The sequence below is a fragment of the Podarcis erhardii genome, assembly GCF_964252035.2.
Source record: "Podarcis erhardii genome assembly, chromosome: 8".
NCBI lineage: Eukaryota > Metazoa > Chordata > Lepidosauria > Squamata > Lacertidae > Podarcis > Podarcis erhardii.
In genome coordinates this window covers 12,048,303-12,075,667 of record NC_138499.1, presented here as the reverse complement: position 1 = coordinate 12,075,667, position 27,365 = coordinate 12,048,303, and the positions used below count along the sequence as shown (strand labels likewise).

Below are 27,365 nucleotides of genomic sequence, written 5' to 3'. Positions count from 1 at the left end.
ATTATGCCTCAGCTTGCTGTCTGTAAAATGGGCACAATAATTAACAAATTTGCAGGGATTTAGGGAGACTTGTTAGGACTGCAAAGCACTTTTGCAAGTCTATCAGGATATTAAAAAAAGGAAGAGAAAGGAATCAGCTTGGCTTTTCCCGTCCCCTTGTTTTCTTACCGGTTCCATAATGAATCCCTAGAGGAAAAGCTGGAAAGCCGGGAGGCTGAAGATCTCATGTCTCATCTGTCACCACAAGAACGTTACCTACACAAATAAGGGGGGAGGGATAAAATAAGAGGGGCAAAGTAATTAAAAGGAAACAGATGATATAAAGAAGAACAAACAAACAAGCACACATACAACGTACCCTTGTCAAATCTCCCCTTTTATAAATGAACAAGCAGGAACAGGACCGAAAGCGTCAGGAATGCAACTGCAACAGAAATCGCTGCCAAGCAGTTTGACATAAAAGTTACTCTGAAGCAAACAATTAGACTTGTTCTATTGTAGTTGACACAGCAATTTTCTTCTCAACATAGTAGCAATCGCTTAAATTATGACCGCTTCACACTTAAGAATGTATGAAGAGAAATGATGCCCAGATGCGAGCGGGTTGGGGAATTACTACAGACTGAAGCTGCGTACACACTCCTGTTTAGTCTGCATCCCGTGTGCTCCCATCACTGATTTGGTAAACAGGGTACCCAGGACATTGGCCACAATCCATATCTATCCTCTTTCTACCTTGGCGCTTATGATGAAATGTTGTGTTTCGATGCTTCCACTGTCAAAGCACCTTTGACCCCTGAGGGATAGCTTGGTTGGTAGTGCGTGCGCCTTTCAATCTCAAAGTCATGGGTTCGAGCCCCACGTAATAATAATAATAATAATTTATTTTTTATACCCATCTGGCTGGGTTTCCACTCTGGGCGGCTTCCAACAAAGTATTAAAATACAGTAGTCTGTTAAACATTAAAAGCTTCCCTAAAGAGGGCTCCCTTCAGATGTCTTCTAAAAGTCTGGTAGTTGTTCTTCTCTTTGACATCTGGTAGGAGGGCGTTCCACAGGGCGGGTGCCACTACTGAGAAGGCCCTCTGCCTACTTCCCTGTAACTTGGCTTCTCGCAGTGAGGGAACCGCCAGAAGGCCCTCGGAACTCGACCTCAGCATCCAGGCAAAACAATGGGGGTGGAGACGCTCCTTCAGGTATACTGGACCGAGGCCGTTTAGGGCTTTAAAGGTCAGCACCAACACTTTGAATTGTGCTCGGAAACGTTGGGCAAAAGATTCTTGCATTGCAGGGAGTTGGACCAGATGATCCTTGGGGTCTCTTCCAACTCTACGATTCTATGACTCTCAACAGAGAGAAAGAACAACCTGGCTCAGTTTTATGCTGGTAAATGTGTACACTCAGCTTTTAGCTCCTAGAGACTGCCCAGTTGGACAATCATTCTGATTCCCTGGGAACTGTAATTCTGTAAAGGAAGCTCAGGATTTCTAAAAGAAGTCATGATGTTGCAGAGCAGCGGTGGGTAATCTTTGTGGGCTTCCAGATGTTTGTTGAACTACAACTCTCATCAGCCAAAGCTGACATGGCCAGTGTCAGGGATGATGGGAGTTGGAGTCCAACAAATATCTGGAGGGCCTCAGATTCTCCATCCTTGTTTTAAAGACTCAGCAGGACCACATGGAAGGTTTTCTTATTCCTCTTTCCCTCTGTCCCCTCTCAAGTGTGTCATTTCCCTTTTTCCCTTTGTTTTTTTTCTAATCACATTTATGTACAGCAGGCATGGCCAAACTTGGCCCTCCAGCTGTTTTGGGACTACAATTCTCATCATCCCTGACCACAGGTCCTATTAGCTAGGGATGATGGGAGTTGTAGTCCCAAAACAGCTGCAGGGCCAAGTTTGGCCATGCCTGATGTATAGTGTAATCCTTTGTGTGCCTTACTGAGTTCAATGAAGACTTAGTCCTACTGAGTCCAATGGTTCCTATTGAGTGACCTTACTGCCAGGTAAGCAGATATGATTGCAGCAGTATTTACTGCCTCTGTCTGACAAATTTATACTCCACCTTTCTTTAAAGTGCTTTAAAATGAAAAAACAAGTCAATGCAGAATACTAAAAATCAGAAACCCATAAAACCAATCACAAATCTAAAAGTGTCGCGTGTATGTTTACTCAAAAGTAAGTCCCATTGTGTTCAATGGAGATTAGTCCCAGGAAAAGGTGTGTAGGACTGGTGCCTTGGAAGCAATGAAAGTAGCCTTAAAAATGCAACAGTCTTTGCAGCCTGTCCAAAATGAGCAGTGAGCAGGAGGCCTCCTTTGGCAGACTATTGCACAGCATGGGTGCCATGACTAAAGAGGCCCTGAGGACACACCATACATATTTCTGAAATTTGAAGGGACCCTGATGCAGGACCTCAAATGATAAACAAAGCTGCCAGAGAAAGCTCCTTTGAAGGAAGACAATTCTTGAGATATTCTTGTTTATGGATTTAGAGGCTAAAACTAATACCTTGAACAAAGCCCAGAAACAATTTAGTGGTCGGCAAAGTGGAAACAAAATCACTGTAATGTTATCTGATCGTCTGGCTCCGGCCAAAAGTCTGGCAGCTGCATTGTGCCACTAATTAAAGCTTTCAGATGGTCTTCAAAATCAGTCCCAAGATCAGTTGAGTACATTGCAGTAGTCTAACCTGAAAGTTACTGAAACATAGATGACTGAGGCCCAGCAAACCACAGTTTGCCAGTTTTGGCGTCAGTGTTTTGTTTCGCAATCCTGAAACTGGAATTATGGTTTGAAGTGGGTTTACAGATGATAGATTGGAAGCAGTGGTAGCCACAGAGTTGATAATGTGAGACCATAATTTGGCACAACAAGAACGAGCCCTGTTTTCATGTCATCCCTATGCTCAATAAGTTCTACTTTCTCCTGGCATGATTTGATGAATTCGCTACTTCTGGGTTTGATGGTACATCTGAACTGGAAACTATGGTTTGCTCTAGTCTTTCAAACTATATTTGTGGCTGGCTTTCAATCAAGCCCAGCAGTATTCTGGTTCAGTTGTAACGACAAACTTCTGGCTTGCAGCACACCAGGAACCAATGAATTAACTGGAGCATGTGAGAGCACAGAGACCCTCAGCCTCCCAATCTTTGCTTTGCAGGGTTGTTGTACTGATAAAAAGGGATAAGTCAAGTTCTTCCATGCTGAGTTCTTTGCAGAAAGGTTACAGTGCTAATAGGACACTTGAACATATTTCTGCATCTTCGTTGATTATCATAATTGTATGTTTCAAGGGAAAGGGTGGAGACTTTCACTTTAATTCAGCACTAAAAGCATTAGTTGGTTAAATCTATTCATCATAGATTGTAAAATGTGGATTTTAAAACACAGTTTTAATGAAATCCCCGGGGAAAGGGTGTTCGGTGCTAAAGGAATTATTACTGTTATTAAAAGCAATCCACTGACATCTCTTTGTTCAGGCAATGGATCTCAGGTGTTCCTCCGAACAGATGCCTTCTCTGCGTTCTGCCGATAAAGGAGAAAACCATTATCTTCATCCGCTAATCTCTAGACATCCTCTGCATCGATGCCGTTCTTATAATTATTTTAATTGGATGAGTAAGCAATTAATTGGCTGTCAGGCAAGGCGTTCCGTCAGTTCAGAAGCTTTTAATTGGCTTGCAGCTTTATTCTCAAAATATAGGGCGCATGATTTAAGTGCTCAGTTACGCAATCAAAACTCGGAGGCTGTTATCCTGGAGCTCTTACTTCTAGATGAATCACCCATTTGTAGCAGGGCTGGGGAAATGTGAGGCACTCCAGATGTTGCTGGACTACAGAACCCATAAGCCCCGGCTGCTGCTTATGCTGGCCAACAGATTGCTCTGATAGTAGAAGCAATATAGCAGCTATTGGTAGCCTTGCCCGTCATGTTCCAGTCTTGTCCTTGGATGTTCTATATATATCATTTTTATTAAATTTTCTGAAATATACTCGGAGTCAAGTGTGGCTTTCATGCTCTTTATTCAGCTCATAGTAGTGAGGAGGAATGGAAGTTCCCCCAAAATGTCTGCTTTATATACATTATTTACACAATGGGCCCCACGTGATTGGCTAATTCTGGGATTCTCCTGTAGGCCAATCAGGTTGCGGATTCATTTCCACCTGGAGCTGGATTGGGTGGCTCCTGTGGACCAATCAGACTGCTGCATTCTGGGTCCTATTGTTCTAGGATCAATCAGACTGCTGCATTCTGAATCCTATTGTTCTAGGACCAATCAGACTGCTGCGTTTTCCTCCAAACCAACCTCAATCTGAATTGAGGAGGGTGCAAACAATCTAGCTGCCTTTCGAACCATTATAAACAGCCCCACTCCTCGTTCAGCTGTTGTTGGGGGTCCTCTGCTCTCAGTTTTTCCTTCCTTCAGAAAGGGAAATCCTCACCGGAAGGAATCTGAGTGATGCCGAAGGGATTTTTTTGTGAAGATTTCTGCACACCATCCCTCAAACCTCAGACAGGCAAATTCTTTCTTCCCCTTACAGTAGGACTGTCAAGTCGCCGACTGTTTTTTTGATTACCTTGTCCTCTGATTCACCCCTGGAGCATGTGAGCAAACCAGAGGTTACCATGAGTTCAGAGACTGCTATCTTAGTAGAACTGGTTGCATCAATCGCCTATTCTTTGACATCTTCATAATCTGTAACTGCCTAGACATCTGGTCCAAGGCCTTATTCGAGTGTTTTATTCCTCTTCATTTAGCTGCAATGACCAAACATCTGTGTGGAATATTCAGGGACCCCTTTGTCGTGCAACGTGTTGTATTAGTGTGTTTGGTAGATTTATACTGGATTGTCCAAACATCATTCTGCCTTATTAGTTCTTCTGCGATGCTTTTCTGGTGCTGCTGCATTAGGGAGCCAGTGTGGTGTAGTGCTTAAGAGCGGCAGACTCGTAATCTGGTGAACCGGGTTCGCTTCCCCGCTCCTTCTCATGCAGCTGCTGGGTGACCTTGGGCCAGTCACACTTCTCTGAAGTCTCTCAGCCCCACTCACCTCACAGAGTGTTTGTTGTGGGCGTGGAAGGGAAAGGAGATTTTGGGCCGCTTTGAGACTCCTGAAGGGGAGTGAAAGGCGGGATATCAAGTCCAAACTCTTCTTCTTCTTCAGGGATCAGCAATCTCTTGCCTTCCAGGTGTTATTGGAGAAGAAACTTAGTAACCTTGGGGCATCCTTGCACTGTAGCATGGGAGCAAATTACATGCATACACACTAGAACATCTGAACAACTTGCAACCTTGGCATTATCAGCACGATGCTCTAACCAACTGAGGTAACTTGTGAGTAGTAGTAGTAGTTGTAGTAGTAGTAATAATAATAATAATTTTATTATTTGTACCCCACACATCTGGCTGGGTTTCAGCACCCATATGCCTTACAGCACTTATAAAAGCAGAGTAAAACATCAAACATTTCAAATCACGAATAGACAATAAAAAGGGTGTCTAGAGGGGGCCAGGTGTGTTATTAACTGTTGGGTTCATTTGCAGAGATTGTATGAACTTTCTCAGATGCAGTGGTACCTAGGGTTAAGAACTTGATTCGTTCTGGAGGTCCGTTCTTAACCTGAAGCTGTTCTTAAGCTGAAACACCACTTTAGCTAATGGGGCCTCCCGCTGCCGCCGCCACGCGATTTCTGTTCTCATCCTGAAGCAAAGTTCTCAACCCGAGGTACTATTTCTGGGTTAGTGGAGTCTGTAACCTGAAGCGTCTGTTACCTGAAGTGTCTGTAACCCAAGGTACCACGGTATGGGGTAAGGAGTCTATGCCCAATCCTGATGTTGTTAAGACTCCAAATCCCATCAGCCCCAGCCATCATGGCCAAATGCAGAGAATGATGGGAACTGTAGTCTATCAGCATTTGGAGGGCCACAAATTGCCAGTCCCTGTTTAGATGTTGCTCATTACTGTTTCATTGAATCTGTGCTTTACCGTTTTTTCTTTTTAAAATTCCAGCCCCTTTGAAAGGAAAGGTGGCCTGTATTCATCCTATTGTTCCTTATGAAATCCTGTCTTTGGATGTGTTTTCCTCCAAACCAACCTCAGTCTGAACTGAGGAGGGTGCAAACAATCTAGCTGCCTTTCAAACCATTACAAACAGCCTCACTCCTCATTCAGCTGTTGTTGGGGGTCCTCTGCTCTCAGTTTCCCCTTCCTTTTAAACAGTTGTACTTCTGCAAATCCCAGGGTCCCCCCAAACCTGCTCTTGTGTGCAGAAAGTGGGCTCTTGGCTGCGTAAGCATCGGCCCTCGGAGCCTGAGCATCGGTGATAGAGGAAATGCTTTCGTTACTGTCCTCTCTAATACTGAGCAGCCTGCTTTCTTGGCAACACTGAATTGGAGTTAGCCAAGACAGAAAAAACGGTATCGGGTCCATGTTAACTTTGTTGCTACAGTACTGTCTGCCGCTGTGCCAGAAAAACAACTCCCTTTTGTCCCTAAACAATGGCTTGAATCACAGAGTTTTGACCTTGATATATAATGCAAGCCCCGAGTAATTACAGTACTGCTTTCTATGTAAGCAAACAATTCCGTCTGTAGAGGTTGGAGTGTGGCTGGCTTGCACACTACCATTTTCAACAAATGTCGGGAGTGTGTGTGTTTGTGTGTAGAAACATAATTTTATACTCTGAAGATGTTGGAGCATAGGAGTGGGGAATTTTCAGAGATGAAAAGAAAATATCAATTATGGAGATGCAATTTGCGGCTAGGATCTGGTGCTCTGAGTGGTGGGGCAAGTGGTAAAAAAATGTAAGATGGTCCCCAGGGATGAGAGGGGGAAGGGAAGGTGCGACTTAGAGGAAGAACACATGGTTTGCAAACAGAATGTGTAGTGTTAGGAATGCGAGAACTTCTCCCATTTTTCCATCCTTAAATTTAAAGCCCTAAACGGCTTTGGTCCTATACACCCAAAGAAGCATCTCCACCCCCATCATCCAGCCCAGACACTGAGGTCCAGCGCTGAGGGCCTTCTGGCGGTTCCTTCCCTGTGAGAAGTGAGGTTACAGGGAACCAGGCAGAGGGCCTTCTCGGTAGTGGTGCCCACCCTGTGGAACGCCCTCCCACCAGAAGTCAAGGCAATAAACAACTATTTTACTTTTAAAAGACATCTGAAATCAGCCCTGTTTAGGGAAGTTTTTAATGTTTGATCTTTTATCGTCTTTCTAATATTCTGTTGGGAGCTGCCCAGAGTGGCTGGGGAAACCCAGCCAGATGGGTGGGGTATAAATACATCATCATCATCATCATCATCATCATCATCATCATCAATTCAGTTTCCCACGTTTCCAAATCAGTTTAGGACTTTGTTTGTGTCAAGTTTATCCTCAGGCTTGTGTGCATTTTGTCAGATATACACATTTTTTTGCAAAGCGATTTTCACTTGCGCATGCATTTTAATGCACAAATCTATGTGTCTTCGTACACGTTACGGAGAACCACATTGCAAAATTGGGGGAAATGTGGACTTTGAAGGATGTGGTGGAGTTTCAGTTCTGGAAAGGGTGAATTTGGTAAATCTGCGCTTAAATGTGAACGGAATCAAATTTCTTCCCTATCCCTGCCTCCACCTATAATGGTCAAATAACAGGAAATGGGTCAAACCTCTGCTTGAGACCTTGGAGAGCACTACCAGTCAAAATAGGCAATATAGGCTATGGGCTCCTTCAGGTTAGTTCCCACCCCTCCAGGTATATTTTGTGACATGTGATTGACACAATAATAGTGACATTCAGTGGCGGGTTTTTCCTTGAGAGTCCACATATAACCCCAATTCATTAATTTATGTATTGTGGCACAATAGGTCAGTGTGTGTGGAACACAGACCACCTGGAAATGGACCAACATGTCTACCCTGAAACTTTTACAGGTGCAAACAGTACGGATTGTGTATGCACAAGGAAAAGTACCGTATTTACTCGAATATAACACTCACCCTTTTTCGCCAAATTACATAGTGGAAATTAAGGTGCGCATTAGATTCGATAGCACATTTACATTAGCCAGCAAATGCTTTTATTATTATCACTTCAAGGTTCTGAAAATTGAGGTGCTCATTAGATTCGATGGCACGTTAGACTCGAGTAAATACGGTACATCTGGAAGGGGGGTAAATCGCAGGAAGGAATATTCCTGCAGCCCCAAGAGCGTGCCAATTCCTTCAGTGCAGTCTTCCAAGTCTTAAGAAAGAGAGAGCATGAATGGAAGGGAATGAATTCATTTCCTAATCTTCTGTACCCTTGCTCTATAAGTTGTGCTCCTCCTCTAGTACCCAAATTAAACAATTTGGATGATGCCAGTGTCGTTCAGCCCAGACACTGAGGTCCAGCACCGAGGGCCTTCTGGCGATTCCCTCCTTGCAAGGAGTGAGGTTGCAGGGAACCAGGCAGAGGGCCTTCTCGGTGGTGGCGCCTGCCATGTGGAACACCCCCCCATCAAATGTCAAGGAAATAAACAACTATCTGACTTTTAGAAGACATCTGAAGGCAGCCCTGTTTAGGGAAATTTTTAATGCTTGATGTTTTATCGTGTTTTTAATATTCTGTTGGGAGCTGCCCAGAGTGGCTGGGGAAACCCAGCCAGATGGGTGGGGTATAAATAATAAAATTATAATCATCATCATCATTATCATTGACTTTCTGATGTGCGCTACTGAGACAGGGATGATCAGGCTGTACAAATCCCCAGGAAATGACACTAATGGGCACTGCCTTGGAGTATGTACAACAGTTTTGGACCCCGCAATGCAGATTAAAATGATGATCACATGTGTCTCATGCAATTTGGGAAAGGAACTTTGACCCCCTTGCTGTTCGCTCATCTTGACAGGTCCTCCTGAATGCAAAGAAAGAAACATACAATCATCCCTGGCTGTAAATCCCAAATTTGCTATATTTTATGGTCATGCCTTGCGGAGAAATTGAATCAGAAGTTTTATGTCTGGGCAATATATATAAATATTTACAATCCCATAATTATTGGCCACGGTTCGCATCCATCCTAGATTACTGCAATTTGCATTGCCTGTGGGTTCACCACTGGAAAACTGTCAGAAGTGTTAGCTGCTGCAGAATATGGGAGCCAGTTTGTTAACTGGCTATCTTTACTGAGAACATTTCGGTTGGCTAAACAAGCAGAGACATCACCTTGCCAACAAAGGTCCATATAGTTAAAGCTATGGTTTTGCCAGTAGTGATGTATGGAAGTGAGAGCTGGACCATAAAGAAGGCTGATCGCCGAAGAATTGATGCTTTTGAATTCTGGTGCTGGAGGAGACTCTTGAGAGTCCCATGGACTGCAAGAAGATCAAACCTATCCATTCTGAAGGAAATCAGCCCTGAGTGCTCACTGGAAGGACAGATCCTGAAGCTGAGGCTCCAATACTTTGGCCACCTCATGAGAAGAGAAGACTCCCTGGAAAAGACCCTGATGTTAGGGAGGATGGAGGGCACAAGGAGAAGGGGACGACAGAGGACGAGATGGTGGGACAGTGTTCTTGAAGCTAATAAAATGAGTTTGACCAAACTGTGGGAGGCAGTGGAAGACAGGAGTGCCTGGCGTGCTCTGGTCCATGGGGTCACTGTTATGTACTGAAGTTCTCATCCTGGGCCAGCAGGGGGATACTGTAGATAGTTATGCAAATGAAGGATCGAAAGTGAAGTTCAGTGATTAGATAGTTTTAGAAAGCTGTTACAGTAACAAGGTACTGGAGCTCTATATAAGCAGGCTGACTGAGGCCTTCAGTTCAGTTCTATTCCAGCTTACAAATAAAGAGCTGCTCTGGAGAAATCGCTGTGTCGTCTGATATGTTCACCCACAACTTAACAGTCACGAAGAGTCGGACACGACTAAACAACTAAACAACAACAACAACCATTTTATTAGGGCAGAAAAGCAGAACATTGCCTCCCCTAATGTCATTGGACACTAGCTTCCATTACATGGAAACCTGGGAAGCTGCCTTAGAATCATAGAATTGTAGAGTTAGAAGGTGCGCTGAGGGTCATCTAGTCCAACCCCCTTCAATGCAGGAATCTCAGCTAAAGCACCCATGGCAGATTAGGGAAGGAGAGTCCACAACCTCCTGAGGGAGTCCGTTCCACTGTTGAACAGCTCTTACTGTCAGAAAGTTCTTCCTGCTGTTTAGTCAAAATCTCCTTTCTTGCAACTTGAAGTCATGGGTTCGAGTCCTACCCTCCAGAGCAGGAGAAAACAAGCTAGCTCCATCTTCCATGTGGCAGCCCTTGAGATATTTGAAGATGGCTATCATATCTCCTCTCAGTCTTCTCTTTTCCAGGCCAAACATACCCAGCTCCTTCAACCATTCCTCATCAGGATTGGCTTCCCGACCCTTGATCATCATGGTTGCCCTCCTCTGCACATGTTCCAGCTTGTCAAAATAAATTGTGGCAAAATAATAAAGATAGAAATAATAATAATAATAGTATTCTGTTGCATTTGGAATTGTGACTGTCTATTTTCAATTAGGGGCTGGAAACATTTCAGCTGGCCTCTGTAGCTGCACACCATGGCTTGATCTGCAACAGTTATTAGCAGGAAACGATAGTCCCACATGCTCATTCCTGCATCTCAAATGCACAGCTAAAGAGGCTGATGGAAAAGTTGGCAACCCTGTTCTCAGCTGATCTACATTAACTGCCATATTAATATATGATGTGTTTATATTAACTTGTCAAGGGATCCGATACTTGTAATAAAATACGTTTTATTATATACAACATGCATTATATATAATGCATTTTCTCATGCTTCCCAGTTCCTCTGAGCAGTAGGAAGTTCCAAGGGCTGCTGGTTTGGGCTGTGTTTCTTTGTCAGGTGAAGGTGGTGGAGACTTGCAGGAGTTTTTGTAATATGGCACTGTGGGTTAAACCACAGAACCTAGGGCTTGCAGATCAGAAGGTCGGCAGTTCAAATCCCTGCGACGGGGTGAGCTCCCATTGCTCAGTCCCCGCTCCTGCCAGCCTAGCAGTTAGCATGAAGTGCAAGTAGATAAATAGGTACCGCTCCAGCAGGAAGGTAAATCGCGTTTCCGTGCACTGCTCTGATTCGCCAGAAGCAGCTTAGTCATGCTGGCCACATGACCCGGAAGCTGTACGTCGGCTCCCTCGGCCAATAAAGCGAGATGAGTGCCGCAACCCCAGAGTCGGCCACGACTGAACCTAATGGTCAGGGGTCCCTTTACCTTTACAGTACCTCGGGTTAAGAACTTAATTCGTTCTGGAGGTCCATTCTTAACCTGAAACTGTTCTTAACCCGAGGTATCACTTTAGCTAATGGGGCCTCCTGCTGCGCTGCTGCTGCACAATTTCTGTTCTCATCCTGAAGCAAAGTTCTTAACCTGAGGTACTATTTCTGGGTTAGCGGAGTCTGTAATCTGAAGCGTATGTAACCCGAGGTACCACTGTATCTGCTTAATATATTGTTATAAGTTTGTGGGTGCCAGACCTTTTAACACAGCTAGTGTTAAAAAAAAGCCGTGTTAAAATATAAGCCAGGCAAGTTTCCATATAGTGTGTGTGTGTGCGCGCGTAATTTTTCATTTTCATTTTCCCAGTTTACAAATATTTTTAGAAAGAAAAGGTTTGCACAGTCAATATAAAGTGCCCAGTTTTCAAGTCGGGCCCCTCTCCCCTTTCTGTGGTTACTTATCTTTTACCACTGCAGCGGCACATCAGCAGTGGGAGGCCCCTTTAGCTAAGTGGTACCTCAGCTTAAGAACAGTTTCAGGTTAAGAACAGACCTCCAGAACGAATTAAGTACTTAACTCGAGGTACCACTGTAATGTAAATATAGAAATAGAGCACATTTATATATGCTTGTAAATGTAGTGTGCATATGTATACATGTGCTTGTGTGTTTATGTATGTACACAAACACACATACAGACCTATAATGACTGAGTAAACACTATATATTTAAAGCACATCTCTCCAAAGAAGTATGGTAACTGTAATTGGTTTGGGTTGCTGGGAATCATAGCTTTCTGAAGGGAAAACTACAGTTTCCAGGTTTCTTTTGGCTGGGAGTGATTTGCTTTAAATATATGCCATGTACGCAGCACTATCCTTGCACAGGACACTTTAAAATGTTCAGCGCACTACATTCACATTCACTGTATTCATGTTATCCCTATGACAACACAATTTAATTATCCCCATACTACAGATGGGGAAACGGAGGCTGTGAGAGAACCTCTTGCTGAGTAAGTTCATGGCGGAGGCAAAGATTACGGCTGAAGCCCTCCTGATTCATAGCTATATCGCTCAGCCACCGTGCCGGATGTTTAGCTCTTTTGATTACTCTGCCGTTAAGTGCAGGTATTCAAATAAATAACTTCCAGATAACTTGGCCTGGGGCAGGATTAATCATCACCTCCGTATGTCATGATAAATCACTTGGTTGGCTGATGGTTGTAGATCCCTTTGCTATTCGTCGCCGCTGCCCTGTCCGAGTTATGTGTTTGCTATGCTCCGCTGTAGATTGGGTTACCGTCTTTTGGCAGAGATAAGCAGAGCACCTGCTGACCCATTCAATTATTGAGAGGAAACGTAACGGAGATATGCATCTCATAAACTGTGCTGCTAGGCATGCTTCCCTGGAGTTCCTCAGATGGCAATTCCTTCTCTCATTTGGGCTGGTGTTGTTATGTAAGCAGGAAAGTTGCATAGTGAATAAGCAGGCTGGACTAAAATATTCGGGGTGGTGGGTTTTTTTTGCTGAGGCACCAGTTTTCTACTTGCAAGGAGTTCAAAAACCAAATCAAAATGTGGCTGTGATACCTCTGCCTAGGTCCCCTTAACAGTCTGCCTGTGTTTTGACTGCCTGAACTTCCTATGTACAGTGGTACCTCGGAAGTCAAAGGGAATCTGTTCCGGAAGGCAGTTCGACTTCCAAAACGTTCGAAAACCAAGGTGCAGCTTCTGATTGGCTGAGTTGAATAGGATCCAAAATGCAGCAGTCTGATTGGTCCTAGAACAATAGGATTCAGAATGCAGCAGTCTGATTGGTCCACAGGAGCCACCCAATCCAGCTCCAGGTAGAAGTGAATCCGCAACCTGATTGGCCTACAGGAGAATCCCAGAATTAGCCAATCACGTGGTGCCCATTGTATAAATAATGTATATAAAGCAGACATTCTGGGGGAACTTTCATTCCTCCTCACCACTATGAACTGAATAAAGAGCATGAAATCCACTCTCGACTCCGAGTATATTTCAGGTTCCAAAGAATGTTTGCAAACTGGAACACTCACTTCCGGGTTTGCGGCATTCGGGACCAACTGTACTTAAAACGGAAGGATGTCTACGGTGTCATTCATTCATTTATTTTTCAGGCTCATTTAGTCGATCTCAAACGTTTTCGTAGGGACCGCTCTGAAGTGCCTTTCCAAATGTTATATCTTAACAAATTGTATAGAAGTCAAGAAACAGAAGAATGGAGAATTTTCTTCACGGGGCGGATGCATGTTGCTGGATTGGCAAAAGGGCTGGAATGCTATGACATCTGCCCCAAGGGAGTTTCTGAATCAAATCCCAACATCATCTTTCCCACCATCAGGGTCTTTTCCAGGGAGTCTTCTCTTCTCATGAGGTGGCCAAAGTATTGGAGCCTCAGCTTCAGGATCTGTCCTTCCAGTGAGCACTCAGGGCTGATTTCCTTCAGAATGGATAGGTTTGATCTTCTTGCAGTCCATGGACTCTCAAGAGTCTCCTCCAGCACCAGAATTCAAAAGCATCAATTCTTCAGCGATCAGCCTTCTTTATGGTCCAGCTCTCACTTCCATACATCAAAACAAAATAAAAAAATTCCTTCCAGTAGCACCTTAAAGACCAACTGAGTTAGTTCTAGGTATGAGCTTTCGTGTGCATGCACACTTCTTCAGATACACTGAAACAGAAGTGTATACATCACTACTGGGAAAACATCACTACTGGGAAAACCATAGCTTTAACTATACGGACCTTTGTTGGCAAGGTGATGTCTCTGCTTTTTAAGATGTTGTCTTGGTTTGTCATTGCCTCTTTAGCAGCCTCTTTAGCATTCCTCAATTCACTCTTCAAACCAAGGACCGAATGAAGATTTCACAGCAATCGAGAACAACAGCCAAGCTCTTTTCGGGTGTGCAGACTGCAGATTTGGTCCAAATGATAAAAGAGGAACATCTTTTTGCCAGGAGGTTGCTGTGGAATGCGCTTGGTTTCCTGCATCTGCGTTTTGCCAACACAAAGAAAAGCTTTTCCTGTCCAGGGAGCTGCTCAGTCTGCAAACACTTAAAAGTCAACTTCTTGGGAGTGACTTTCCCACATCTTGGAAAAGACTGGCGGTTAGCTCCCAATTCAATTCCTACTGGTGGTATGCGCATGTGTCGCAGTTACCATAAATCTCCTTTAGCAAAGAGCAAGAGAAATGTGTTTTTCCCCTCTTCCAGTTGCCAGTGGTAGCACTCCAAGAATATGGTGGAGTCAGCTTGTGTTGCATCCTGTTCCTAGAAAAACAAGGGCATTCCTTTACAGCAGACTTGTAAATAGTCACTTACATAAGAGGAGCTCTGCTGGAGGCCACAGTGCCTTATAAGAAATCTACAGCGGTCGGGACAAATGCCACTGAGGCCAGAGACATAAGCAGATGGAACCACAGATATCTGTCTGACCTTTTACAGTAGACAACAGAAAAGCCAGAGATTTCCACACACCCCTCTCTAGATCCAGGTAAGAGCCACGGATCATAGAATCATAGAGTTCTGGAGATGGAAGGGACCCCAAGAGTCCAACTCTCTGCAATGCAGGAATCTCAGCTAAAGCATCCCTGAAAGATGGTCATCCAACCTCTGTTTAAAAACCTGGAAACCTGGGAAGCTGCCTTAGAATCATAGAATCGTAAACAGGCTGTTCTCTACTGAAAGAGAACTACATGAAAATGATGTATAGATGGTATATAACTCCAGTACAGATAGAAAGAATGTACAAAACAGGTTCAAAGATATGTTGGAAATGTAAGGAAAAAGAAGGGACCTTTTATCAGATGTGGTGGGATTGTAGAGAAATTAAAAAAAAAGGTAAATGATATATAATGAGTTGAAAAAAATGTTTAGATTAACATTTGTAAAAAAAAAAAGCCTGAAGCATTTCTGTTAGGGATTGTAGGGAAAGACCTGCCAAGGAAAATGAAGAACATATTTATGTACGCGACAACGGCAGCAAGGGTCTTTTTTTTTTTCTCTCGCATAATTTTTATTGTTTTTTAAATCATAACAAACAAGAAAATAAAACAGTTTACACCTTGTTGTTACAGATTTCTTTCTATAAGACTTCCTTCAGCTTCCCCTGAAATCATCCATACCCTAATTTAACAAATTCACACAAATCCTAGCTTATATTGACATTATTTTCTCTTTCCTTCTTTTTCTCTTTAGACAATATTCCAACCTTTTCACAGAGCTTTTTTAAACCCAACTAGCGTTATCTGACCTTCACTTATATTTTCCAGATATTCCACAAATTTCCACCAGTCCTCAATGAACCTTTGGTCTTTTAAATATCTAATTTTCCCCGTCAATCTGTCCATCTCCGCGTATTCTAGTAGTTTTGCTCTCCATTCCTCAAGCGTCGGTATGTTCTGTTGTTTCCAATTTTGAGCCAATAGGACCCTTGCGGCCGTTGTTGCATATTGAAAGAATTTACTGTCATTGTTCTTTATATCACTTCCTGCTAGGCCTAACAGAAAAGCCTCCGGCTTTTTCCCAAAGTTATATCTTAATATACTTTTCATTTCATTATATACACTTTCCCAAAAGCCTTTGACCTTTCTGCAGTCCCACCACATGTGGAAGAAGGATCCCTCTTTTTCCCTGCATTTCCAGCATTTATTGCAAGTTTTATATATTTTTGCTAATTTTGCAGGTGTTATATACCAACGGTAAAACATCTTCATGAGGTTCTCTTTTAACGTTATGCAAGCTGTAAATTTAAGGTTTTTTTTCCAGAGTTTCTCCCATTCTTCATAGTATATATTATGGCCGATGTCCCTTGCCCAATGAATCATCACAGACTTCACTTCCTCATCTATCAAGTTATACTCTAATAGCATATTATACGTTTTAGAGAGAATTTTGTAATCATTGTTTATTATTTCAGTCTGGAATTTAGATTCTTTATCCGCGTATCCTCTCTCTTTAACGTCTTGTCTAAACATTTCGTTTATTTGGAAATAGTGTAACCAATCATAGACTTTTCCTTTAACCTGGTCATATGGTTTCAGTTTCCATGTCCCCCCTACTTTTATTAACAATTGTTCATAAGTTATCCAATCACCTCTCATGTTTACTTTTTTCACGCTCATAACTTCCAATGGGGATAGCCAGTGTGGTACTTTAGGTTCTAGTAAAAATCTATTCCTCTCCCAAACTTCCATTAGAGGGCCTTTAAAGATATGTGTTGCGAAACCCTTGTGCTTCCTCTTCCCCTGCCATAAGTACGCATGCCATCCTGCTCTATTGTCGAACCCCTCCAGGTCTAATAGTTCCTTATTTTCCAATTTTATCCACGTTTTCACCCAGCAGAGGCATGATGCCTCATAGTATAACTTCAGATCTGGCAGAGCGAATCCCCCTCTTTTTTTAGCTTCTGTTAACAATTTAAACTTAATCCTTGGTTTTTTGCCCTGCCAGACATATTTTGAGATTCCTCTTTGCCACTCTTTGAATATCTTAGTGCCCTTGATTATCGGTAAGTTCTGGAACAGAAATAACATTCTCGGGAGAACGTTCATCTTAATTAAAGCTATCCTACCCCAGAATGACAATCTCAGCTTCCCCCACCTCTCCAAGTCCTTTTTTATCTCTTTCCATACCTGCTCATAGTTATTCTTAAATAGGTCTATATTTTTGGGGGTTATCCATATTCCTAGATATTTTACCTTTTTGGCCACTTCTATTTCTGTTTGTTGTTGTAATTCCTCGATAGCCTTCGAATCTAAATTCTTCACCATTATTTTAGTCTTCCTTTTGTTTAACTTAAAACCAGCCACCTTACCAAATTGTTCCAGTTCTTCCAGTATCTCTTTTATTGAGTTCAGCGGGTCTTCTGTTGTTATTACTAAATCGTCCGCGAATGCCTTAACTTTATATTCATTTTGACCAATTCTAATCCCTTTTATTTTCTTATTTTGTCTTATTGAGTTCAGGAGTACTTCCAGTACTATTATAAATAGCAACGGGGAGAGTGGGCAGCCCTGTCTTGTACCCTTCTCTACCGTTATTTCTTCTGACACCACGTTGTTTATAATCAATTTGGCCTTTTGCTCCGTATAGATTGCCTTTATTCCGTTGAAGAAGTTCATACCGACCTCCATATTTTCTAGCTGTTTTAGTAAAAAGTCCCAAACTATATTATCGAATGCTTTCTCTGCATCCACGAACATCATTATGGCTTGCTTATCATACATGGCAGACAAGTATTCTATGGAATTTATTATATTTCTAATATTATCTCTCATTTGCCTGCCAGGCAGAAAGCCCACCTGATCTCCATGGATATATTCTGACCATATGTTTTTAACTCTACTTGCCAGTATTCCTGTGAAAATTTTATAATCAACGTTTAACAGCGAGATCGGCCTGTAGTTCTTAACTTGCGACAGATCTGAGTCTTGTTTTGGGATTAAAGTAATGAAGGCATCCTTCCTAGTATCTGGTATTTCTTTTTCTTTCAAAATATTATTCATTACTTCTCTCAGTGGTGCCAGTACAGTATTTTCCATTTCTTTATAGTAACTTGCCGTGAAGCCATTTGGGCCCGGGGCTTTCCCTCTTTTTAAATCTTTAATTGCTGATTTTATTTCTTCTGTCTCTATTGGGGTGTTTAATTGCTCTTTTTTCTCTATTGGAATCTTCTGAACCTGCTTATCTTTCAAGAATCTTTCTATTTTTCTCTGGTTGAATCTCTCTCTATTTTTATATAATCCTCTATAATAATCCAGAAAAACTTTCCTTATTTCCTTAGGGTTAGTTATTTCTTCTCCGTTCGCTACAATTTTATTTATTGTGCTTTGTTCCTTTCTTTTCTTGGTTTGCCATGCCAGAAGCTTCCCTGACTTGTTCGCAAACTCAAACGTTCTTTGTCTTAGTTTTTTTATGTTCCATTCTACTTCCCTATTTATTATTGTTGCATACTGGGCTTGCAGTACTTTAATATTTTCTTTTATTCTCTTATTATTAGGTTTTTTAACTAATTTCCCCTCCAAGTCCGTTATTTGTCTCAGAATATCCTTTTTCCCTTTATCTCTTCCTTTATTTTTAATGGCATTCTGCTGAATAAAAAAGCCCCGCATCACTGCCTTACCCGCATCCCACACCACCTTAGTTTTGGTGCCTTTATTCATATTATCCTTAAAGAATTCTTTCATCCTTTTCTGCGCTTTTTCAACTATATCTTGGTCATCTAAGAGATAATCCTTCAGTCTCCATCTAAAAGTACCTTCTTCCAGACCTTTCAGTTCCATCTTTATTGGGTTGTGGTCAGATATTGTTTTGGCCTGAATCTCTACCCGTATAATTCTTGGTGTTAGTTCGTTCGAGACCCAGATCTGATCTATTCGGGACAATGATTGGTTAGGCTCAGAGTGGTACGTAAATTGCTTTTCCAGCGGATGTCTAAGTCTCCAGGCATCTATTAGGTTACAGTTTTTAACCAATGAGAAAAAGGTTCTGGGCAGCTTCCCTTCCTTACCCCCCCCCATCTCTGAGTCTGTCCATTTCTAGTGAGACCACCCCATTCATATCCCCGAGTATAATCATTTTTTGATCTACATATTCAGCTAGCTTTTCTTCCAAGGTTTTATAAAACTCGGATTTATTATCGTTTGGAGCGTATAGTCCTACTATAATTAAGTTTTGTCCATGCCATTAAGCATGGACATTTCGCTTGCCTATTAAGCAAGGGTCTTAATAGCACAAAGATGGAAGAAAGAAGAAACCCCAACAAAAGAACAATGGCAAGCGAAATTGATGGACTATGCAGAATTGGCCAAACTGATGCACAAACTACGTGATAAGGACAACTGTGACTTTAAAGAGGAATGGGAACCTTTTACAAAGCATTTTTAAAAACAACAAAATGAGTTGGACTCCTTGGCAGGTTTTGAATAAACCTGCACTATTTGCTAGAGATTTTTACACTTTTGTAACATGCAGAGAACAATATATGCAAATAAATCAGAAAGAGGAACTGAGGGAAGTCGTAGGGGGAGGGGGTATGTGGGGGAGAATGGGAAAAAATACAATTGTTGAAATAATTTGTTATGTGAAAATAATCAATAAAAAAACTTTTTTAAAAAAGAATCATAGAACCGTAGAATTCTACCTGGGCCAGGTAGATGGTAAGCGGCAACAGCAGGGCCCTCAGGCACTCACACAGGAGAGTCCTCCTGGGCAGCAGAGGGCAGCAGTCCCTGTGAGGCTTCAGGCCCCGCCCTGGGCCAGGTAGATGGTAAGCGGCAAGAGCAGGGCCCCCAGACACCCACAAAGGAGTAGAGTTAGAAGGTGCGCTGAGGGTCATCTAGTCCAACCCCCTTCAGTGCAGGAATCTCAGCTAAAGCACCCATGACAGATTCAACCTCTGCTTAAAAACCTCCAGGGAAGGAGAGTCCACAACCTCCCGAGGGAGTCCGTTCCACTGTTGAACAGCTCTTACTGTCAGAAAGTTCTTCCTGATGTTTAGTCGGAATCTCCTTTCTTGCAACTTGAAGCCATGGGCTCGAGTCATAGAATCATAGAATCATAGAATCATAGAGTTGGAAGAGACCACAAGGGCCATCGAGTCCAACCCCCTGCCAAGCAGGAAACACCATCAGAGCACTCCTGACATATGGTTGTCAAGCCTCTGCTTAAAGACCTCCAAAGAAGGAGACTCCACCACACTCCTTGGCAGCAAATTCCACTGTCAAACAGCTCTTACTGTCAGGAAGTTCTTCCTAATGTTTAGGTGGAATCTTCTTTCTTGTAGTTTGGAGCCATTGCTCCGTGTCCGCTTCTTTGGAGCAGCAGAAAACAACCTTTCTCCCTCCTCTATGTGACATCCTTTTATATATTTGAACATGGCTATCATATCACCCCTTAACCTCCTCTTCTCCAGGCTAAACATGCCCAGCTCCCTTAGCTGTTCTTCATAAGGCATCGTTTCCAGGCCTTTGACCATTTTGGTTGCCCTCCTCTGGACACGTTCTAGTTTGTCAGTGTCCTTCTTGAACTGTGGTGCCCAGAACTGGACACAGCACTCCAGGTGAGGTCTGACCAGAGCAGAATACAGTGGCACTATTACTTCCCTTGATCTAGATGCTATACTCCTATTGATGCAGCCCAGAATTGCATTGGCTTTTTTAGCTGCCGCGTCACACTGTTGGCTCATGTCAAGTTTGTGGTCAACCAAGACTCCTAGATCCTTTTCACATGTACTGCTCTCAAGCCAGGTGTCACCCATCTTGTATTTGTGCCTCTCATTTTTTTTTGCCCAAGTGCAATACTTTACATTTCTCCCTGTTAAAATTCATCTTGTTTGTTTTGGCCCAGTTCTCTAATCTGTCAAGGTCGTTTTGAAGTGTGATCCTGTCCTCTGGGGTGTTAGCCAGTTTGGTGTCATCTGCAACAAACCCTACCCTCCAGAGCAGGAGAAAACAAGCTAGCTCCATCTTCCATGCGGCACCCCTTGAGATATTTGGAGATGGCTATCATATCTCCTCTCAGTCTCCTCTTTTCCAGGCCAAACATACCCAGCTCCTTCAACCATTCCTCTTCAGGCTTGGCTTCCAGACCATTGATCATCTTGGTTGCCCTCCTCAGCATGGGCTTTCACGTCGTACGCTGCTTAGAGGTTTAAAAAATATCAAGTGCTTTCAAAATGTTTTAAACAAACTAGCTGTCAAATGAAAGGTGGGGTGGGGAAAATAAAAAAACTGCTTTTTTGGGGGGGGGGATGAGGACTCTGCTTAGCTTTGAATGTTACCACTCCAGTTGACACTGGGTTGCTCCCTAGGAGATTTTCTGCAATGCTCCCGCAATGCTGCCACATCATTGCTGTCTAAAGCAGCTATAGAGTGACAACAGCAGGACAAAGACCAAAACAACCCCCTGAACATTTATGGTATGAGAAGTGAGCAGATTTCATCAGGAAGTTACAGGATATGCATCAATGGAAAACGAAGAAGTATGGTATCCTCAAAACATTTGCAGGTACAAATAGTGTTGAAAGTGAGCTTAGCTATGAAATTAATATCTGTTAGAAGGATGTTGGAATAATATTATATGATTTTAGCAGGAATGATATAAAGGATTTGGGAATAACTGACTGTTAATTGGTGAAAGGAGGAAAAGTAAAGTTACATTATATTAAGACAATTTACAGGACAAAAATTTTAAAAGAGGGAAAGGATTTGCTGAAAGGGATAATTGACCTAGAATACAAAAAAGGGAGGTGTGAGGAGGTCAAGGAAATAAGCTAATGAAAGATTAGTAATGAGGAGATTTGATGTATTTTTCTTTGTGTTTTTGTTTTTGTTTAATGGGTTTTATTTCTCTGTTTTTTTTTCTTTTCTTTTTTATATTGTGATGTGTTGTTTTGTTTTTGTTTAATGTGGTATTTTTACTTTTTCTTTCTGTAATTTTTGAAACTTTAATAAATATTATTAAAAAAGAAAGAAAGTGAGTTTAGCTATGATTGCTCTGGTGGCATCAAGAACACAAATGATAATGAATATGCACATTTGGAGGGGGTCTTCCCTGCTGGCCTCGCCATAGGGAAACTATTCATGGCTACACACCAGCACTGCATTTTCCTATGTGTGGCGAGTCATGCATGCTTCCTGTCTCTTGTTTCTGGAATTAATGCCGGAAAAGAGAGAAGGAAGGCCTTGACAATCTCCAAAACTAGGCATTAGATCTCCAGAGCTGAGCAAAATCAAGAGAAACAGCAGCGGGGACGGGGATGATGAAGAGGGAAAGCGATCGACACGCATCCCCTGAAATGTTGTTTGTTAGTCCAGATTTGGTGTTTGCTTTTTAAACTTCGGAGTTTTCATTTTGAGTTCATATGAGAGAGACAGAGTGACTTGTCAAAGGCATGCATGTTCCCATGGCCCTAAAATTTGATGCGGGAGACTAATGATTTTCTCCCCACCCACATCCACATTCCTTTGCAAGATGGCTGTCTGAAAAATTTGAAGCAGGCCTCTCAAGAAGAGATTCCACAAGCTTGAAATCTGAAATATCTGCCCAGCCCTGACTTAATCTCACCTCCACCGCTGAATTACCTGCAAGGATTCATTGCACTCATACAGTAAAGATCACAAATGTGACTAGGGGAGAGAAAAAGAGCAAACACTTTTCTGCCACATTTCCTCGTGCACGGTGTGACTTGGAGAGGAAATACCAAAATACCACCAGAAAGCTTATTCCCACAGTGCATTCAGCCTAATCGAAACCAGAAGCGCTCGGCGTTGTCCCTGTACAAAGGCTACCCTTGCCAGACTTCCAGATCAAAGAGACTCTGAAGAACCCCAGATATTCAGCATCCCTCCAGAATGACCCTCTGATCCCTCGAGAAGGCCATCTTTTGCTAGCAAATAATGGTTGTCCAAGGAATATTACGGGGATGCGGGTGGCACTGTGGGTTAAACCACAGAGCCTAGGACTTCCTTATGTAGGATGTCCTTATTTTTATCGGAGAAACGTTGCAGGGTATGGAGTTATGCAACCCGCGAGCCAAGGAGATAAGTAACTATACAACCTTTAGAAGGTATCTGAAGGCAACCCTGTATAGGGAAGGTTTTTTTTAGTTTAATGTTTTATTATGTTTTTATACGTGTATGTTGGAAGCTGCTCATAGTGGCTGGGGAACCCAGTCTGATGAGGGGGCTAGAAATAATAAAGTTGCTATTATTCAGTGTGTGTTTTTCTAGAAAAAATGGAGTTGTTACATTAAGTGCCACACTTTTTAACAGCAACAAAAGAGAGGTGTCAGCATTGTGTATCCTTGAGTACCTGCAGAATAAAACACTGCTATTATTATTATTATTAGGGACGCGGGTGGCACTGTGGGTTAAACCACAGAGCCTAGGACTTGCCAATCAAAAGGTCAGCGGTTTGAATCCCCGTGACAGGGTGAGCTCCCATTGCTCGGTCCCTGCTCCTGCCAACCTAGCTGTTCGAAAGCACATCAAAGTGCAAGTAGATAAATAGGTACTGCTCTGGCGGGAAGGTAAATGGCGTTTCTGTGCGCTGCTCTGGTTCGCCAGAAGCGGCTTAGTCATGCTGGCCACATGACCCAGAAGCTGTACGCCGGTTCCCTCGGTCAATAAAGCGAGATGAGCGCCGCAACCCCAGAGTTGGCCATAACTGGACCTAATGGTCAGGGGTCCCTTTACCTTTACCTATTATTATTATTATTATTATTAATTAAATAGGACATTCCTTTTTTCACTGGAGAAATGTTAGAAGCTATGGAGCATATTGTGTAAATTGGCTCTTGCTGAGGCACAAGGAATGGACATTCTGCAGAGTTTTACCAGGGCTGAACACAGAAACAAATTTCAATGTGTGAGCTTACGCTCCACTAGCCTCATTTCAAAAACGAGCCTCCGTTTTCCATATCTACAGCGCTGGCTGCTCTCTCTCCTCCCTTCCTGCTATAAAAATGGCACAGTCACAAGTTTCAGGGAAAGGAAAACAGCTTATACTGCAAGCCACGCTCTTTTTTTTCCCCCTTTCCCATTTGTGCTGCCCCCAAACACCGTATGCCAAACCCACAGCAAGCAACCACATTCAGAGGACCTGCTTTGTTAAAGCTATTTTTTGAGGACATTGGAGAATCATCCACTTGTCCCTCCTGAAAAATTAGTGTGGGCGACACGGGATCAGGGCTAACACATGGAGATGGGAGCACTTAGTAAATTCCCTCCCAGGGGAAAACACACACACCCTAGAAACCTTCTGCCAGGGAACAGGCTGGTTCAATCAAATATACGGCATGCAGCATCCATTACCTGCTTAGACCTGCCAGGTAACACTGCTGCACGAAGCCAAGTTGGCCATGTGCCCCCCCCTTTTATGCTTTATTTGTCATAATTGCATCCATACATCCAAGACAAATCATTACAGTCATACCTCGGGTTACAGCCGCTTCAGGTTGCGGAGTTTTTTGGGTTACACACCCACCGAAACCTGGAAGTACTGGAATGGATTACTTCCGGGTTTCGGCAGTCGCACATGCGCAGAAGCGCTAAATCGCGTTTTGCAGACGCGCCGCTGCGGGTTGCGAACATGCATCCCGCACGGATCACGTTTGCAACCCGAGTGTCCACTGTCGCTATATATCAAAATTATCGAGATAAAATTCAAAGAAATGTAAATCTTCAAATCATAAGTTTGTTACATAGTTTGACTTCCCGTCCTTTTCAACATCCTTTAACTCTAATAAACCAATTGCCTTGAATTATCAATGTACAGTATTAATAATAAACTAATAATGTACATCTTGTCTATTCTTACCCTTATATCTTTTACAGAGCTTGCTCAAATGCTGTGACTTAATTCAAATTGCAACACTTATTTTTGAAATACAGTGGTGCCTCGCAAGACGAAAATAATCCGTTCCGCGAATCTCTTCGTCTAGCGGTTTTTTCGTCTTGCGAAGCACCCCTATTAGTGGCTTAGCGGATTAGCGCTATTAGCGGCTTAGCGGCTATTAAAGGCTTAGCGGCTATTAGCGGCTTAGAAAAAGGGGGGGAAGCGAAAAAAACCACAAGACTCGCAAGACGTCCATAGGGAAATTTGTCTTGCGAAGCGCCTCGAAAAATGGAAAACCCTTTCATCTAGCGGGTTTTTTGTCTTGCGAGGCATTCGTCTTGCGGGGCACCACTGTATCTCTTTAGAGGTTCCCAATTATCAATGAACTTTTGTTTTGGCATATCTTTGATCTTTTCTGAGAGACTATCTAATTCTGCATAGGCCACGTGCCCTTTCTATGCCATACTTAAAGGTACAGAAGCCACGCCAGGTTCTATAGTGGCAGTGGCAGACCAGTGCTGGATTTATGTATAAGCTAAATTTATGTATAAGCTCCTCTGCTTCCCTTTCCAAATCTGATCCTGGCTCATCTAAAAATGCATTTCTGTCTTTGACAGAAGCCTGCCAACAAACAGTGTGGGCGAGACCCCAGAAGCTCACTATGACTGCAATAATCCCCATGAACTTCACTGGACCTTCTGCTTCTGAGTAGAAAATGCATATGGTTACTCTATAAGTGACACGTGTGAAATCTGCCCTCTTAAGGCTGCCTGGGATTGTGGCCTTAATTTGGAGAGCATTACTTGGTAGTCAGTGGAAGAAAGTTATCTCTATACCAAATGCACATTCTTGGCACCACATGCGCTGCATCTATTTGTTTGTGAAATTTATAACCCACCCTTTACCAGATGGCCCCTTTTGATCCACAGACAATGGAAATTCCATAAAAATAGAAATTTTAAAAAGGATTTTTCGCAGGATTACTGTTGAAAATATTTTAAAAATAACTCTATGGTGTGAAATATTGCATAATTAGGGTCTGATCTTGTTGCATGTAACAATAGATGATATATGCACAGGACTGGACCTAAGAACCCCCTTTCAGCACAGAGGAAGACCATCCAATCCTTTTCATAATGATCCTATTAAAACACATACACACTACATGCAAAGAGCACTCCCACCCGAACATTCAGATACAATTTTGAGCCGTTAGCCAAAGAACTAATTTTTATATTCACACTTTTATTACTGCCTAATTTTTCAGCAGGGATGCCTGTGGCTAACCCTGGCCCCTTCACGGCCTCTTCTTGCATTTGATCCAAGTCTCCCCTTTTAGCACTGAAATATTTGAAAAGACAACAGAAATAAATGGGGCATGCACATTACGGAGAAATTTTAAAACTGAACTGGAGTTGATTTGCAACAGGCCTGTGAGGAATGCAAATCACATCCATAATGATATAGTTATTTGAAGAAGGTTGTGTGTGTTTTTGTTTTAGGTTTTTTGGGGGTTTTTTTGCTGGTGGGAAAGACTCAATGCGAAAACTTAACTTTCTGCCAGTATCAAGACAATGGGTTTGAGCATGTGGCTTCTTTGCAAGCCCAGCTCTGTAAAAAAATTGCTCACAAGAGCAGTTCTTAAAAGTTAATGTGAGTAAGGATTTCTGGGCCGAGCGTACAAGTTTGTAGAGTGATCCTTCCTGACGTTGCAGAAGTTAATTGCTTAGCACTATTTATTTTGCGCAAGGAAAAGCAAGCATTTGCAGACAATTAAAACATGAGACAATCAACATAGCAAAAACAAGCACTTTCTCTGTGATTTGAAATTTAAGACAACCATACATAAGGAGCAGAGACACAAGTTGGACTCCCGTCTCTCGACTAAGCATCCCTAAAGACGGTGTTGATAACTCACCAAGACTTGTCCACAGTGATCTCCCATTCCAGAAGTGCCCACCAAAATGTAGGCCATCATTCCATATTGAAGGTTAAAAATTATTTTCCCACGGGCAGCTGAACAGGGAAAAAATGGTCCACGCTGCTCCAGTGATAACTCCCAGGAATTGGGGTTTACTATTTGATTTCTTGGTTCAAACTGAAAGAAAATCCAAAGTCCAGGGATCCACAGATGTTTTCTGGGAGCCTAAAAGTTTTTGACTTGCATCCATAAAAGTCCTGGCCGGTAAGGAGACACAAATACAATTGGTAAGGCAGCAGGAAGGAAAGTCTACCAAAAGGGGCTGGGGGGTGGGGGTGGCGAAGCCACTCACTGGACACCCCTTGGGCTGATAGAAGAGATTTCAGGAAATCCAAACACTTAAACAGGAAATCTGAATGCTGGATAAACATTCCATAATCTCCACTGCTAAGTGAACATGCAACCTCTCCTGTTAACCCTTCCCTGCTCTGGGCGGAATGCAAAACTCAATTGGACATACTTTGTTGTAACCGGATCTCTCTTAACGTTCCACCATGTGTTTGCGTGTGTCTCTGAGGTATGACATTACTCCAGAATGGTGGTTAGGTTTTTTTCCCCTCCCCTTTCTTCGTTTCTTTCAGAATTTACTAGCATCTGGCGGGGTTAGAAAGCCTCCTTCCTCCCCATTGTTCCTTAATCTGTGCCTGGCAACATTTTAGTTAAAAGCGTGGCGATTTTCTGCCGGTTAATATTTTCCACCAGCCAAGCAGTCCTGCAATGCAGCTTTGATTTGTAGCAGGAAAGGAATGCTAGGAT

General features: G+C 42.7%; 1 protein-coding gene across 3 annotated transcripts in view; it reads right to left on the bottom strand.

The window, feature by feature from the left end:
- The window catches only part of ASAP1 (ArfGAP with SH3 domain, ankyrin repeat and PH domain 1), a 142,718-nt gene extending 115,750 nt beyond the window's left edge, over positions 1-26,968 (bottom strand). The window contains exons 1-2 of one of the 3 annotated variants that reach the window (XM_081874069.1): positions 26,547-26,968; positions 169-255 (exon numbers count right to left, since the gene is read on the bottom strand). In XM_081874069.1, coding sequence (XP_081730195.1) covers positions 169-227 — 59 coding nt within the window. In that variant the 5' untranslated portion in view covers positions 228-255; positions 26,547-26,968. Of the gene's footprint in view, positions 1-168; positions 256-358; positions 376-26,546 lie in introns of those variants that run through there. The other 2 variants (XM_081874065.1, XM_081874066.1) reach the window with 2 other exon arrangements.
- Positions 26,969-27,365: the final 397 nt, after the last annotated feature.